Genomic DNA, 18,468 nt, shown 5'->3' on the forward strand with positions numbered 1-18,468 from the left:
ACCATTGTGGTCCAAGAAGATGAACATCCAGCAGCCAAACTGGTGGACTAAGTTCCAGGGAAAACTTAAAACCTTGGAGTCTGATTTGGAGTCAGTCAACTTTCTCTCCTTGTGGTATGTAGAGTTTGAAAAAGCTTTGCTTTAGTTGGAGGTCTAGACACTATTCTCACCTCACGGGATAAGCTAGGAACTTAGATATTCACCCAATTTTAAAATCCTATGCAAGACAGTCAATATTTAATAGTTATACCCCTTCAACTAAGACAGAAATCAAGGTAACAGTAATTCCTCAGTTCTCACTGAAACAAAATACCTTATAGGCAGTGCCGGAACTACCATTGGTGCAGCAGGTGCGGTGCACCGAGGCCCATGGAGATAATGGGGCCTGCTGCATGGGGAACTAGTGAGCTGTGGGCCCAGGTTCCCTTTTCCCCGCTTCCCTGCACTGGGGCCCAAAGCGCGCTAGTTCCGCCTCTGGTTGTAGGGCAAAAATGCGGGAATTTCACCAGCATGGGATCTTGGACAATTCAACCTACTAGAACCATATGAGCATTAACGCTCTGCAAAATCAGAAATTCTCCTACCTCATATCTCAGAATATTTGGTAATCTTGAGTTTCAGATTATTAGATTCTTCCCAAAGGTAGCGTTCATGTTCATGTTGGATATCTGGTGCTTAAACCTTCTGCTGTCTAGCAGGTATTGACTTGATATTAAATAAATGTATTAGGGCTAGTTTTTTAGGTAACATTTGGGCAGCTCCAGTTTCTATACCTAAAATTAATCTCAAATCCAATCCTAACTCAAAGTCAAACCCCTAACCTTAACCCAAATGCTAAACCTGTATTGAAAAAAAATAAAATAAAAAGCAGGTACCCAAGCCAGAGGTGACCTGAAGCAAAAAGTCTAGTATTTTTTACGAGACCTACACATTAGACAGAAGTTTAATATATGGGTAAAAAATCCAGGAAACCCATGTAAGCCAATGCTTCGCTAGGCTAGGTCTGACATTTGGAGATCCATAGCTCACTTTCCCTGATAATCTTAGAAATATCTACTGTGTGGCATACTATATCACAACGCTGTCAGTTAAAACAACATTTGGATATAGAAACTGACTGTCTTTTTACAAGATGATCTCCTAGATTTAATTAGACTCATTAATAGCCTCTTGTCCTACTAATATCTTAATTTGATGATTGCCATTTATGAACTCACTATTTAAAGGGTTTATGGTTTAATTTTACAATATATCCAAGGTAAGAGATCACTTGCGCTTTGTAGTGACATTTATATTGATGGTTTAAGCTGATGTAGACTAACATTGCATGATGCAGCTCAGTCTATTGTGTAAAAGTACTCTAAGCTTCCTCTTTATTCTACAAGGTACAATTTAGCTTATATGTTGCATGTGGATTTGTATGCACCAAATGCATAACTTTGTCCCCATTGCAGAGATATTAAATCATTTCAGGACTCTGTAGCTCTATGTAGTTTTTGTGCCATCTTGAAATACGGAAGCAATTGATATCAGTCCTTATTTCTTAGGGCCATGAACAAGAAAGTTAAATAGCAGAGGCTTCAAAACAAAACCTATTAGCATTCCACTAGCAACTTTAAACCAGTTTGTGTTTCAACCATAGCTAACGGCTCACTGATATCCATTCCCGAGACAATGGCAAAATAGCTCACATCCATCTAGTGGCCAAACATTTTACTAACATTTACAACTGACTAAAACAATGATAATAATTCACTGCAATCCATTCTTAAGACAACAGAAAACTTAAATAGCTCACATCCATCTAGTGGCCAAAATGTTAACTAACATTGGCTACTGATATATTGCTCTTTGAAACATATATCCAGAATAAAAAAAAAATCTGTAGTATAGTGGCTAAAGTTGCTTGTTTATAGTTACAAGGATAATAATTTATTCTTTAAAAGAAAATGTGCCACACATCTGTATCTTGTTAATTCATTGGCATCGGGTTTAACACAAGATATTCTGTAAAAAATAATGATTTTACGGAGCTAAGCTCTTTAACCAGCCTTGAATGGATGACATCAGATAGAAGTCCTTTAGTCACAATAATCTTACCTAATTGCTTTTACGCTATATATTGTGTGAGCAACTTATTAAAACATACACATACATACATGATTCCTTTTTATATACTCCATTTGCCATATATCAGCATTTCCTTATCTACCATCCCTACATTTCCACTTATCATCCCCCCACCCTTAACACCAGTATGGGTCCAAATCATTAAGAAAGATTAGTGCTGTATTTTTTCGTTATAATTCTTGCGTATGTGCAGATATGGACTACACACCAGTAAATGCAAGTGCATCCAATTTATCTTCAAGAGCAAAGAACACTTCCAACAGCCTATGATTTCATGAGTGGAATGTAAAAGTGAGAGGGTGTATGCACATAGTCAACGGGAGGGCCAAGTTTGAGCACATGCAGCAGCATCTGATTCAAGCTTTGAATGCCATCATTTGCACCAGCTACAGGGCAGGTGTAAGTGCCGAGTGACAGTAATGACAGATATGTAAGCATGCCAGATCATGTGTTTGCAATTAGGAGCAACTGTAAAAAGTCATTTTATTTACAGTACGCATTGAAAACATCTCGATTAACATATTTGGTGAAGATAAAAAGTATTTCCTAATGATTATATTATGAACAGGTGACAATAATTGATTTATTTTCCTGTGCGTTCTGCTGGGACTTTATATTACACATATATATTGTACGTATCCTGCAGTGTTTTGTCTCTGTCTCAATACTGCAAGTGCCGTATATGTAGAGTGTACCTACACCCATATTCAGCAAGAGATGTTTCTTCAGATTCACCTTTAGTTGAATATGGACGTGCAGATGCCCGAATTAAGTGTGTTTTAAAAAAAACATTATGTTCGTCTTGCCTGCCTTAATGAATAAGGCCCCATGTGCAGTTTTCCTTAGGGTATCACCAGCTTGGGTCATGGCTATAGAGAGCCATGACAAGAGATGTCACAGAATTCTGTATGGTGGAAGAGTAAGCACCTATCACTCTTGCGTGGTTACATGCCTTCCCGAGATACTGAAGTGGAAACATTGCACACATGGCGCTCCATTGTTAGGCTAATGCACCCATATTGGCATCATTAACTGGAGGCACCGTCACAATCATTAATATGTTACCTTATGGTGCCATTTAGATACTAAATGAAAGTATCAACACTGCGGCTTAACTAATAATTAGAAGTGGGTGAGTTGGAATATGCAATTAACCCTTCATGAACATGGTATTCTATATCTTCATGATCAGACCTCATTTCATAGTTTTGCTAAATGGTGGTTAAACTGAAAAATATTTTGAACTGCTTTATGTATCCTAAGTGATTTTTTTTCAGGACAGATAGGGCAATCTTTTACTCCCAAAATTGAATGCATATACACGAATCAGCCACAATATTTAAACCATCTGCCTAATATTGTGTAGGTCCCCTTCGTGGCACCAAAACAGCTCTGGCCCATCGAGGCATGGACTCCACAAGAACAAGGTTTCCTGTGGTATCTGGCACCAAGGCTTTAGCAGCAGATCCTTTAAGTCCTGTTAGATGCCAGGTGGGGCCTTCATACTGGTTTTTCCAGCACATCCCACAGATGCTCGCCCAGATTGAGATTTGAGGAATTTTGAGGCCAAATCAACACCTTGAACTCTTTGTCATGCCCCTTAAACCATTCCTGAACATTTTTTGCAGTTTAGCAGGATGCATTATCTTGCTGAAGTAGGCCACTGCCACCAGGTTATATCACTACCATGAAGGGGTGTACTTGGTCTGCAACAATGTTTACGTAGCTGGAACATGTCAAAGTAACATCCACATGAATGCCAGGACCCAAGGTTTCCCAGCAGAACATCGTCCAGAGCATCATTCTGCCTCTGCTGGCTTGACTTCTCCCATAGTGCTTACAGGTAAATGACGCATACATACATGGCCATCAACATAATGTAAAAGAAAATATGATTTATCAGGTCACCTTCATTCACTGCTCCATGGTCCATTTCTGGCATTCATGTGCCCTTGTAGGTGCTTTCGGCAGTGGACAGGGGTCAGAATGAGCACTCTGACTGGTTTGCAGCTATCCAGCCCCACAAGCAGTATGCTGCAATGCACTGTGTGTTCTGACACCTTTCTATCATAGCCTGTATTGTTTTTCAGCAATTTGTGCTACAGTAGCTTTTTCTGTGGAATTGGACAAGACAGGCTATCTTTCTCGCATCAATGAGCCTTGGGTGCCCATGACTCTGTCGATGGTTCACAGGTTGTCCTTCCTTGGACCACATTTGGTTGGTACTAACCACCGCATACCAACAACACCCCACAAGACATGCCATTTTGGAGATGCACTGACCCAGTCGTCTAGCCATCACAATCTAGCCTTTGTCAAAGTCGCTCAGATCTGTGCGCTTGCCTATTTTCCTGCTTCCAACACATCAACTTCTAAGAACTGATTGTTCACTTGCTGCCTAGTATAAACCACCCCTTGACAGATTCCATTGTACCGAGATAATCAATGTCATTCACTTCACTTGTCAGTGGCTTTACTGTTGTGACTGATCGGTTTTGTAGGACTCATTTACTAATATAGCATTTTGCAAAAAATATGTACTTTTGCATAGAAACAGCTAGACTTGCTGTCATTGTCTAACTTGCATTAGAAGATACAAGCTAATTGCTCATTGGTTGAGTACAATTTGTGCACTTAAATGCAGTGTTCGTAGTAGAGTCCTCAGATCTTTTTATTATAATTCAGTATCTGCTTGATGTATTCGTGTTTACTTTGCATTTGAGATAGTCAGCAAATAATCTAATGTCACAGCTGTGGGATAGTTTATATCAAGTCTAAAATCCACTCTGGTTTAGAGCTGGACGCAAAAATAAATCCCAAACATAGATGTAAAAATAGTATGGACATTTGCCCTTTTGTGCATTTTTGCCTTCTTGTGTCTGTATCTTAAAATGTATCTGAAGCAAAAATGCATCTAGCGTAAATAAGTGACCTGAACAAAGCTCATCATAATCACGACTTTGTAATGCTTTTTAAAAAAACTGAATTAAATAAATAATCATAAAAATGTAGTCCAATGGGAATTTTCATTCACAACGTAGTCCAGTTGGGAGTAAAGTAAACAAAAACCCTATGAAAAGAAGACAGGAGTATCTGCTGCAAAAAGACATTAAACTAAATGTAGCCGTCAAGCCATACTTGCCAACCTTTCCAAGATTCGGGGAGGAAGGTGAGCATATGGGGGTGCGGCTCAGTGAATTGCGTCATTTTGGTCCCACCCATGCGATGCATTGATGCAAACATGCCATTTAACCGCAGGGGCAGGACAAAATGATGCCATTCTTGGGGAGGCTCGAAATCCTGCCCACTTCACCAGGAAGTGGCCATATGTGGTAGAATGCCGTACCCTGCCAGAGGTCCTGGAGATCTACCCAGGATTTGGAATTCTTCCAGACATTCTGCCGGAGTGAACCTGTAGGCGTCAAGCCTTCAAGCCTGCTTAGCCAATCACAACGGGTTTTCCATTTTGCCCGCTTGTGATATGGATTCATTTTTTGTGCATGCTTTTTACATGGTGCAAATTGAATTATCCTAAATAACAAAAAATTGCTTCCTATTGAGCTGTACACTTGGGCCTCATCTAGAGGTGGGCACACATGTGCTCAGAACATTCTTAGGGAAAAGACGCACATAGAAAGCATCCTTACATGTATGTGTTCAGTTGGACACATTTTTAGCTGCGTCCAGCTCAAAAGGACTAGCATTTGCACCAGATGTACATCAGGCATAAAAATGTCTATAATTACACTCCAAAATACCTTACAGAAAGTGTAAATATAGCGTAAAGATGTGACTTGACAATATTATTAGCACATTTTAAAGTCACATTATAGAATTTGTAAGCAATACAGTGATATAATGAGGTTTCATAAATACAAGAAAGTATAGTGTCATAATTAATTACAAATTATGATTAAAGACAAACATCTGTTCTTTTACCCTTTAAAAATCAAATGGGAATCTCTTCCCTGTAGTTGTCCAAATGTAAATGTCAGTTGAATAATGCAAAAAGGCAGCTGCAACCTGATATACCATAACCACTAATGATTTAAGTAGTATGAGCTGGAGGGGTCAATATTCAATCACCCGATCAAATGTGACTATAGTGCTGCTAATACTCATGTTCGTCATTGCTTATCTTTTGCACGATATGTGGTCAATTTTCCAACAATGGAAAAGTCGGCAGTTATCCTGTCGACATGAATATGACGACAGGCTAAATGCTGATACTTCCATTCTGGTGACAGCTTCAAAATTTCAACAGTGTCAACAGGATAACCTGCGACATTTCCATTGTCGACAGTGCATACCCAACCCTTTTGCACCCCCCTCCCATTACCCGTAAGAGATACACCTCTGAAAGGTTTATCAATGAATGTGACCGCATTTAATTGTATCGCGATTACATAAACACGTCCTTAGTGTATATGGTCTAAGCTTGTCCACCTCCATTCTGCCTCTCCAGATGGAAAGAGACACAAGGCAACAATATGCAAAAATCTATATATGGGAATATGCATTTTTGGTGCACATGCGCAGTACAGAACAATGCAACTTGCGCAAAAGAAACTATGTACGTCCAACTCTAATTGCACTCCTTTGAATGATGTATACAAGGGTTTAAATTTAATTTTGTTGAGATCATGGCCCAGCCACTGCAGATGTAAAAGCACCAACAGTGGTCAGGAAAGGGTTAAAGACTGGTCTTGCTGATTTTGGAAATAAAATTTTCTTTTTATATTTTAGCTTGTATAACTTTGCAGTATTCATTTTATGAGTAAGATAGGGTATCTGTTCACCATAGGCCTGATTCATTAAGGAAAGTAAGGCAAAAAAAGAAGTAAATCGTTCCCTGGACAAACCATGTTACAAGGCAAGGGTTACAAATTAGTTTATTATTTTGCACATAAGTCAAACACTGGCTGTTTTTCATGTAGCATACAAATACTTGATACTGAAATATAAAGTTTATCTAGGACATTCCCTACGCCAAATCTGTCCCCACATTTTAAATTTACCTCTCTCTCCAATGCAACATGGTTTTGCCAAGGTGCAAAGTTGCTCCTTTTAATTGCTTTTCTCTCCTTAATAAATCAGACCCATTATGAGTTTAAAATTGTAAATGCCTGCTTACATCCTTGCATTTCAGTTCTACCCTTATGGCGCTGATTCATTAAGGAAAGGAAAGGAAAAAAAAGAGTACTTTTTCTCCAGGACAAACCATGTTACAATGCAAGGGGTGCAAATTAGTTTATTGTTTTGCACATAAGTTAACTACTGGCTGTTTTGTCATGCAGCACACAAATACTTGATAGCTTTATTTTTACACTGACATTTAATGTTGATCTAGGATATGCCCTACCCAAACTATAAATCTGTTCCCACATTTTAAATTCACCTCCACCCTCCAATGCAACATGGTTTTGCAAAGGTGCAGAGTCAATCCTTTTTTTTTTTTGCTTTATTTTCCTTTTCCTTTAAATCAGGCCCATGGTGTTTAAATTTAAGGCTAATTAAAATCTGCCATGATCACAAATTAACCCAGTTTAAACTCTTCTTTTTAATTCGGTAATTATAGTATTAGGTATAGTATCATATATATTTTATTATTGTAAGTGCTGAAGTGCCCTGCACAGTTTAACTGACTGCATTCTCAATGCAGTGAAAGTGGAGCAAGCATCTGGAGCATTAATCATTATGTCCGTGTGCTTCACCCATTTACAAGCTAAAGAACCAAGAATGTTGCTTGCAGCAATCCCAGAGTGCTGCACATTAAAGCATTAATCCTGGTGATTACTTCCAAGTTAGTGCATTCTGCATGTGGTTAGTGCACACTGCACAGCAAGCGATTTAAATAAGACCTGAATAAGAGCTGTGTTCCCACTCTGACTTTAAAAAGATGATTATTTTCATTATTGCAATATTGTTATTTTATATATTACCTAATGAGTGAAATGAAGTCACTCCTTTGACTCCAGTGTGTCCGTAGAAACAAAAAGTCTGCTGTCCCCACGGCTCCAGGCAGGGCCGGATTAAGGGAATGGAGGCCCCTGGGCTAAGGGGGCCTCCATTCCCCCGTGAGGGCCCCACCCCCGTGATTCGAGCTATCCGCGCCCCCCACCCGGCAGTTACCTCCTTCTCCGGCGCGCTGTACGCTCTTTACTGAGGAGATCTCATGAGAGTGAGACTCAAGAGATCTCCTCAGTAAGGAGACTACAGAGCGCCGGAGAAGGACCGCAGTGAAAGTGCTCAGCAGCACTGATCGCGCCGGAGGCGCCCCCGACCGATCAATACTGCTGCTGAGCACTTTCAAGGGCCCCCTGAATGCCATAGGCCCCTGGGCTGTAGCCCAGTTAGCCCTATTGTTAATCCGGCCCTGGCTCCAGGCCACACAGGCTCGAGTGGGTACAGGTTCATTGGAACCAATAAGATCCATTCCCAAACCTGCTTACATGCTTTTACTAGCACTAAAATATATATAATAATATGCTGATCTTTAAATAAAAAAAATCACATGAGCCTGAAAGTACAACAAGCAGATGACAGACACCAGTAGACAGTGTTCAACGGCCAACCAGATTTTTAGGCCTGCCCAAAAACGTTACAATAGATTTTGATTGAATATTTTTTGGCATTGCATTTATTTTAGTGCTACATACACTGCCATTACTGTTTTGTTATTGTATAGTTGGATTAAAATGTGTTTATCTCTTGTGCATTTATTTTTTATTGTTTTTAATATGAGTTTTATTTGTCTTTGTGCCATTTTTGTAGTGTGATTTTGATGAGGCATCCCACTTAATAGGTAACCTGGAAAGAAATATTTGTATTTAAGTATATATGATAGTATGTGTGAAAACCCTGTCATTTTTGTTGTTGTTATTGTTTTGTTCTATGTCTAGCCAATAAACTTGTTTCCTACAGTATATTTACCATTGACCAATAAGTTCAGCCATATCCTCACCTCTGTTCTTCAGCACAGCATTCTGTTGTAATAACTGATAAACTGTTGTGTGCAAAATGCTAATAAGACAACAAGAGTGGAGGAGGGATGGCAATTGGGTTAGGACAAAGGAAAATAAATCTTTTGATTGGCTGACTAAGACGACATTTGTGTAGTACAAAGGAACTAGAAGATGGATGTGGTTTGATTATCTTTGGTTCTCTTAACTGCAATATTCTGATATTTATTAGGAAAGCAAAAATATTTTACAATTGTCATTTTAGATTTTTCATTATATCAGTCTCAGGTTAGTCAGTGAATGCTTTTGTGGTTGATATCCCTGTTTAGTATGAAGGTTACTGCAGACAATCTAATTAGTAAGCGGAACTTAAAGGTGAAGCCAGACATATGCAGCATGACAATAATTGTAGAAATTGTTCATAGCTTTATTAACATTATCTTTTATACATACCTTCTGACATTCAGAAATCCAAAGCGAAATAAAATAAGCCCTGCCCCCATTTCACCCAAAATCCACCAAAATTTTGCCTATTTCCCTATTAAGCTCAACCCCTATTGCGGCCGGAAAATTGGGATGTCTCGCCAAAATCAGGACAGTTGGGAGGTATGTATACACATAGCTTGTGCATATTGTGTTGTCATGTGTGCGAGTAACAAGAGACTTGATCAATATAGCACATACTTGCCAACTTTATGTAGCTGGTATCCGGGAGATCCTGGGGAGGGGGTGTAGTGGGAGGATGGGAGGGGACGGGATGGGACAGTTTGTGTAATTTTGGACCCATCCGCACAACAAAATCGTCATTTTGGGGCAGGGCCAAAATTATGCGATTCCCACGAATCGCGTCATTTCGCCACCCGATGGGCAGGATGTGGGAGACTTGCCTGCTCTCCTGGAAGTCTGGGAGACCAACCTGAAATATGTGAGTCTCCTGGACATTGCGGGACATATACACACACAAAAAAAATTTGCTTTGTCCCTAACATAGTCTTTAAACTGCATTGTACAACAAATATATAACTAATGATATATATGTATTTTAGTGTTATGGAATTTAGACTGTAAGCTCCAATGGAGGCAGGGACTTAAATAAATTAACTAGCAGTACATCATCCTAACACTAGAACTCTGACAATACAGAAGCCACATGCAGGATCACAGCTGACAAGTACTGTGGGAGACCATGTCCTGAAGTTGTAAGGAAAAAAGAAAGACAAATAAAGCGTATAATACTCAGATTTGGGGTGATTATGAAGAATATGAGCACCTTCCTCAGCAGTAAGCAAACTACACTTTAGATTCATTAAGTGAAAGGTATTAAACAAAAATGACATATACTAATAAGCTCAGATCATATTTCAGCACTAGCCCATAACACATAAAAACATATTAGAGATATAATTTCCTTTCACAGAAAAAAGAAAGAACTATAAAAGAAACATATGGCACTATAATTAGCCTGATTAGACATGTAGACCATAGAATTTAGGCAGAAGGGGAGACGGTAATGAGAAACTATCAATGCTGTAAGGCTGGTCTGGAGAAGTGCAAATCTCTCTAAAGAGACTCTTTGGCATTTTAACTTATAGGCTAATGTGCTGTGCTGCAATTATCAAGGAGACAAAAAGCCATCTGCAGTCCATTAGTGCTTGAAGAATACACATTGATATGATTGATAAGGAGTCAAGTTACCTCTTACCTTCTGTGTGCAGAATCGTATTGCTGAATCAAATGGAAACATATTTTACTAGAGCAAAGCAAAGGCCAAAAAATGGAAAACCATCGATGTCATGACTGATTTTAGTTCTGTGTTACTGAAAATGAGATGGTTTTGAATTATTTTGTGGCATTTTATTAACCAGGTGAAATGAGATGTTAAACTGGGTTTCTTAATGAAAAAAACAAAACCACTTCAAGGAATAAAGCTTCACACAAGGTGAACATGACATTAGTTTCTGTTGAGTTTATTTCTCAATTCTAGGATGAGAATTCTGTTATGCCCCTGTTTCTAGTTATATATAACTAGTTCATTGACATAAAAATCTTCTCACTTAGATATTATTCAGCCATATGTCGTTGTTTATTCTTAATTCAGCTGCAGTTGTGGATTGAGAAGATTTCTTGGTTGTATGTATGCAATGAGCCCCCACCACACATACCTGCTTCAACTACATGTAAAAACATACTTAACATTGTGCACCATGCAACATCTTTCTACCATTATCCATGCAGCGCTGGATAGCGATAGGAGTCCCTAGCCAAAGGCCTTCAAATACTCAGTTTGGCGGCACCTCATCCAGCCCTACCCATCAGAGGCGGCCCCTTTCTTGTATTGCTGTATCCTCTCTTCCTGGCACTGGGAATGTGTAGCTTGGCTGTGACATCATACACTCCTAGCAAACCCAGACATGAAGGAGCCGCAACCAGCAGGTTAACATGTAGGAAGTTGCTACCTGCTTCTACTTCATGCTGTCAGCTGATGCTCTGTGTGGGCGCGTTAACTACACTGGATGAGTGGAATAGAACAGCTCCGTGCTGATAGAACTGGAGCTCCTTGCAGCAAACCTGACCTGTGGGGCTTGAGGGTTAATAAGGTTTTCAACTTAAAAAAATCTGCATTTTCAAATGTGGCACAACTGGTCCCAGCAAGCCCCGGCAGCCATAAACTGCCAGCATACCCTGGGCTGCCAGAGAATCATCAAATTCAAGTTGTAGGCGTCAACTACTCAACAGGGATAATCAGAGCCGCCAAGAGGAATTTCATGCCCCGCTACAGCAACTTCTTGGAGCCCCTCCCATAGCTGAAAAGGGGGATGACCACATACGGTTGGTGGTTCCTCCCACTACAGAGGCATTCCAGGGCCCCTCTCTTGGTGGCCCTGGGGATAATCTCCCTAAATATGCAACCTCCACATTGTGAAACTTATTTAATTAATACGTAGTCGGTTATCCTTAATGCAGAGTGAAAATGGGACATGAATCTTTGAATCTATACATATCATCAATTATTAGACGAATCCTGTTATTCAACATTAAGCTGATATCAACTTTATCTAGATCCTGTATTTATTCATGAAGTTAATCTGTCTAGATCCCATTTTTGCTTGAAAACGCATTCAAATTTATACAATAAGTCAAGATATGAGTATTATATATTGGGCAAATGTGTCTTATTGACCAGGGCCATCTTTTCCATTGGGCATTATGGGCAGGTGCCTGGGGGCCCCACGGGCAAGGGGGCCCCATAGGCAGGGCTCTTAATTAGAATAAATAATCCTGCAAGAAAAAAACCTACAAAAAAAACCTTCAAGGGTTACTGAGCAAGTACATCTATCTATCTCTATCCATCTATATCTATATATGTAAGGGCCCCGGTGCACTGCTTTGCCCGGGGGCCCATAATGTTGTTAAGATGGCCCTGTTATTGACCAACTTGTGTCTATGCCCACTTTCCGCTTGTGGGGAGGTTCTCCATGTTTTGTATTGTGTGACCTTTTGAATTGTTGTGGACCATCTTTGTTTTATGCATTGTATCTGTAAATTTACTGTTTTACATGACTTTGATCATGTAAAAAATCCCCAAAGGAAAAGTATAAGCCAATGGCGAATGAGTAAAATAAAACAAACCATTTGAATTGTTTTATGAGGCTAAAATGGTCTGTGACCTCCAGCCAGACACTAACCCGAAAATATGTAGTCTCCACCCCTGGAAGCAAAATATCTTGATTCTGCATTTATGGTGCAATATGAAGTACATTTTTATCTGGCCCGCATTAAGCAAGAAACATACCTATTATCCCAGAACCTCCCATCAGAATGAGCAAAAGGTAGCACCCCTGAGTTCAGCACCAGCTTTAGGTGTTAATATCACAAAATGTCATATCACAAAATGTCATATCACAAAATGTAATATCACAAAATATATCACAAAATGTAATATCACAAAATGTAATATCACAAAATATATCACAAAATGTCATATCACAAAATGTAATATCACAAAATATATTACAAAATGTCATATCACAAAATATCATATCACAAAAAGGCATTTCTCACTGGGGGGGCCACATATTTTTTTCAGCATCAAAAGTTACATTTTCTCCTTTTTTCCATTTCAGAAAGAAATTCAAAATCAATTAACAACAATGAAGAAAGTGCAAGAAAAATCTGAATTGTCCCAAGCTGTGGACAATGGAAAACAATTGATGGTATCCAGAGGAAATTTACAAGAGGAAAAATCTAGGATAACATTTAATATTCCACAGAAGAACAAAGGACAAGAACTATATATCTCTCTTATGGATGACGTGACTACTTTGACACTGGAGAAATAAACTCTTGTATACATTTACTTTCAGATTTTAGTTTTCCAGCACAGACTAGACAACTAGTAGGAAAGGACACAAATCCAGACACTGTACATGCAGTGGAATAATTGTAGTAGTTTCATTATTTATGAATAAATCACATATACACAAGAAAAGCATGTAAATATAAAGAGCATGTAAATAGATTGTTGACCTATGCACTTATTTCTTTTGTTACTTTCCAAAAACTTTGACACTAGGAAAATCTGTTTGTTTCTCTTTGTTGTTCCCTTGTGGGCCTCAGCTTTCACTTTTTCAGACTGTTAATAAAATTTTTGCTCCTTTTGATTGGCTTGTATTTATGCTATTAGTAGTGTCATGGACTGTCATTCCTAATGTGCCATTAAAGTTCACCCATCACCTATGCACAATAGAGCCGGTGATTTTATGGGCTAAACCATAATTCATTTGAATACAGCCTAAATTTTATGTGACTTTTTTTAAAAATGTTTATTTTTAAAACATTTTAGGATATAAGTCATTTGTGAGCATACCGTGCTCATGTGTTACACTTTTGCCCACTCAGCGGTAGCACAAATTATTATGTCTTTGCTGACGGTACCCGGTACTTCTACAAATTTGGAATCACTTAACGAAAGTGTAAGTCTATCAATAGATAGATAGATAGATAGATAGATAGATAGATAGATAGATAGATAGATAGATAGATAGATAGATAGATAGATAGATACTGGGTACCATATAGCCAGCACATAAGACTGTCTTTGGGTTAGCCAGCTAGCTACAACACAACGCAACATAACACAACACATAAGCCCAATAGCCTCATATCATGTATTCCCTAGAAATCAGTGACAGCACTAAAAATACAGTTTATCCGGAGTCAGTGGATTCACTAAAAGCTGATTACCATAGTTACTGCTTGATTGATTTTAATGGTTCCTGGTGGAAAGGCTGCATTCTCATAAACTAATAAAATGCCTGCAGGTGACAAGTACACTATGATTCTGATGGAAGCAATAGTTCATGATCTATGATGAATTTGAATAGAAGAATAGTAGAAGAATTGGTTCATTATGGATCCAATTTTTCCCCAGAGATCTTGTTACTTGTTTCTGTTTAATTTAAATTACACACAAATTACCTTGTGTTAGCTATCAATGTTTCCCCGAGAGTTGCCTTTTTCAGTTTGTCTTGTAATCAGTGTGGTATGGATGGATTATTTATATATGCCCAATAATGTATGCAGAGTTTTATAAAGGAGTTACCGACAAGACAAAAATGTGCAGAATATAAATAGGAATTCATGCCACTGTAACAAAAGGAAATGGAAAATTACTATTTCAAAAGAGCTTAAAATCTAAATGATGTAAGGGAAAAACATACAGAAATAATGAGGAGAATTATAAATGCAATTTTGTAGATCAATGCACAAAGGTGAGACTTCCGGAACCGCAGGTTCAATGTTGAACAACGTCTAGTAAATGTGTCTTCAGCTGAGACATCAAAGAGGTTATGATACTTGGCAGGTAATTCTTCATTACAGCCCTGTTCTTTCATTGGTCACTGCTGATGACATTGTACTGTCCAGAAATTTTAATCCTTTAACAAATCTTGTAAGAACATCTTTGGGTTATTGCCTTCTTAAATGCCCATGACCAATCTATGTATATTCTAGAACTTATCTGCAAACTCTCACTGATCATCTGCAATAGTAACTTGAGGATTCCTATCTTCGTCTCTCTGTTAATTTGTTTAAAAAAAATTATAATACGTCTCTGGCACTCTAATCCCCTGTACCAGCTTCAAAGATGGTTCTTCAGAGACGGTGGCTTGGAAGTACCTTGAAATCAAATGTCTAAGTGACATTTTTATCAATAAGCAGCCCCCTTCTAGCCAAATTATGTTTTTGACAGTGTTTGAAATACCATAAAATTGATTTCTACTATAAGATTGATTTTTTAAAAATAAAGTTCAAGATTTTGAATAGAAATGTGTGTATTTTTTTCTCAATTGAGCACTGAAAGTGTTTATTTAATGCTTGGTTATTTCTTCTTTTCAGTTTTGGTAGTCTAGAAGTTGATTTACGTCCTCCCTACTCCCTCTGCTAGTCATCTTCAGAATTCGGGAAGTAAGTGCTTTCTGCTGAAAATACATCATGAACTCAAAGGAAAAAATGTCTGCTTATCACCAAGAGCTTCTTCTTCTGTGGGACTATTTTAGCAGGGGTGGGGGGGCAGCCTATTAGGAACATTTTAAAGGGAAAAAAACCCAGCCCCAGGTAGCCCACTAAGGGATCGGCTTATCCAGCCCCTATTTGTCAATCATGCTACATTCTAGGTTCCCGATTTAAGACATTGTCTAGTGACTGGCACCCAACATATGACAAAATAAAGACAAATTTGTCCGGTATATTGTTTTTTCATTGGGAGGGAGGGTAACAGATAAATATTAAAAAAATAAAAATAAATAATTCGTCAGTTTACCATTGAAGGGAACTGATATAGTAAATCAGCATCTTCAACTATTCACAAATCGACAGAGATTAACACAAACTTTAAAGTATAAACTTTTATTTCAAATATTAAAACAGGTTGAGGTACAGAAAAGCTATAATAACTGTACTGATCAGATGTTTGTTAACAACAGACTACATATCTGAATTGGACTGTGGGTCCTCTCTTCTGTAGTACAGCTCTAGCTCTTCCCCTACAGCCAATGGGAGTGTCACAGTGTAGACCAATAAGAAGCATGGAACTGGCAGCTTTCATTGGTCCTCACATCCATCTCAGCAGACATTATATAATGGTGAATGAGAAACTTCTGGTTTTATAGTACAGGAATGGAGTAGCTGGAGGAAAACCAGTTTCAAGTGTGCAGTTACTGAGTCTGAAGAACACGCAGGTCAGCAAAAATTTAACAAGTAGTCGGAAATGCTGCTTTAAAAAAACAGTTGAAGCAAGATTATAAATTAATTTGTACACACATAACTTAATTAGATAGAGAGCTATGTATTATATTCCTACATGGATAAGGAAAATATGTCCCAAAAAAGAAAAATTTTCTGCACCATATATTGCATTTGCCAACTAGTCATAGACTTGTATTTAACTCACCACACTGTCACCACTAGATGGCCATTTATACCAGCACATCCATGCAATATACAATATATTAACTTCACCCTTTAAACTATAGGAGGCTTTGGATTTTACAGTATTAATATATTTACTAATGTAATTATATTATTATAAGCTGCACTCCCATTTATTATACAGTACAAAGAGATAAAGTAAAGGTTTTAGAAAATGGACATAGATTTACTGAGATCTGATTGGACAGCTGCATATTGTAGAATTTGAGGAGAGGACAGAAGCCACTTTGGTAATAGGATAAAACAAGTGTGAGGTAGAAGGAGGAGAATTTGGAAGTTGGGGTATTAAAGCCCCAGATTAAATTTATTTGTGGATCGAGTCTTCTTTGCAAATATTCTGCAAACTCTTAATATTTAGTATACTAGGAGAAATAGACAAATTGGACACTATCATCATCATCATCATTTATTTATATAGCGCCACTGATTCCGCAGCCCTGTACAGAGAACTCACTCACATCAGTCCCTGCCCCATTGGAGCTTACAGTCTAAATTTCCTAACATACACACACAGACAGAGAGCGAGTGGGAGACTAGGGTCAATTTTGCTAGCAGCCAATTAACCTACCAGTATGTTTTTGGAGTGTGGGAGGAAACCGGAGCACCCGGAGGAAACCCACGCAAACACAGGGAGAATATACAAACTCCACACAGATAAGGCCATGGTCAGGAATTGAACTCATGACCCCAGCGCTATGAGGCAGAAGTGCTAACCACTAAGCCACCGTGCTGCCCCATATATAATAATATATTCTTGTACAGGGGCGCACGGAGGATTGTCGGGGGGGGTTTCTACACTACACTACACTACACTACACTACAGCACCGCCACAGACGCTTCTTTGACAGCACCGCGGCTGCTGTATAGGACAGTGGCCACTTAGTTAGCGCAGGGGGGGTTACTAGAGACCCAGAAACTCCCCCTGCGTGCGCCACTGCTTGTACATACATAAGAATTCCTGGTGATATGGTCTTAGTAACCATGGCCTTTTATACTGTTCTCACTCTATAACCAGTGTTCAGAACACTGTCTTCTGAAAAACATAACTTGTTGAAAAACATAAATGCCAATGGATCATACCATGTTCTACCTGAGTGTATCCGACTGGACTTTTGTCAGTTTATTTGTTGAGCAACAACAACAAATAATGCCTTTTGTGTAAAAGAACAAACCTGTCAATGTGTAGACGTAATCATTAACTGTGATAATGCTTTACTTATCAGGCTATGCAATAAGCGTTAATAATGTAGTGACAGATAGTACTATCCATTCAGACTTTGGCCCAAAATAGAGAAGCAACAGAATATAAATTTAGTGGTTCAGGCATGACCTTAACAAGAGATAAAACTAGCTTTTAATGGGGGATTTGCTGAGCATTCTCATTAGCTTGTGTATATGTTATTTGTTTTATTGCAAAATACCTAATTAGCCTGAGGCTGGGTGTGCATATTAATACAATTGAGTTGAGCTCAAAAAGGACAAAGGTATGTGATACAGATTTAGATTTGATTAATTCTGGGTGATCAAGCACAGGAAAAATTATGTGCCAGCAAGTTGTCAAGATCTTCCAATGATCTACACACATTTAATTTCTCAATGTGTGGCCACTACATCATATAGTATCATATTGCACCACTCAGCAGCCACAGTCTAGAATTTGTGATTGGGAAGAATACTTTGTGTGGGGGAATCAGTTCCATTGCTGTGTGCTCTCAAGCAATAGCCCTGAATGATCAACTAGGAATCATGCATTGTAATGACCTGGGCTGCAAAGATAACACTTACTATTGCTTATATACAGTCATGTGAAAAAGAAAGTACACCCTCATTCATTTATGTGTTTTTACATATCACGGATATAATTTACAGACATCTTGTCCTCTCCAA

The 18,468-nt window shown here is 38.6% G+C and overlaps 1 protein-coding gene across 3 annotated transcripts in view; it reads left to right on the forward strand.

The window, feature by feature from the left end:
• The window catches only part of PDE1A (phosphodiesterase 1A), a 242,019-nt gene extending 228,267 nt beyond the window's left edge, over window positions 1–13,752 (forward strand). For all 3 annotated transcript variants that reach the window (XM_075180495.1, XM_075180497.1, XM_075180496.1), the window contains one exon: window positions 13,217–13,752. In XM_075180495.1, the coding sequence (XP_075036596.1) occupies window positions 13,217–13,269 (53 nt within the window). In that variant the 3' untranslated portion in view covers window positions 13,270–13,752. The remainder of the gene's footprint in view (window positions 1–13,216) is intronic.
• The last annotated feature ends 4,716 nt before the right edge of the window (window positions 13,753–18,468 follow it).

This window comes from Mixophyes fleayi, chromosome 7, assembly GCF_038048845.1.
Source record: "Mixophyes fleayi isolate aMixFle1 chromosome 7, aMixFle1.hap1, whole genome shotgun sequence".
Lineage (NCBI taxonomy): Eukaryota > Metazoa > Chordata > Amphibia > Anura > Limnodynastidae > Mixophyes > Mixophyes fleayi.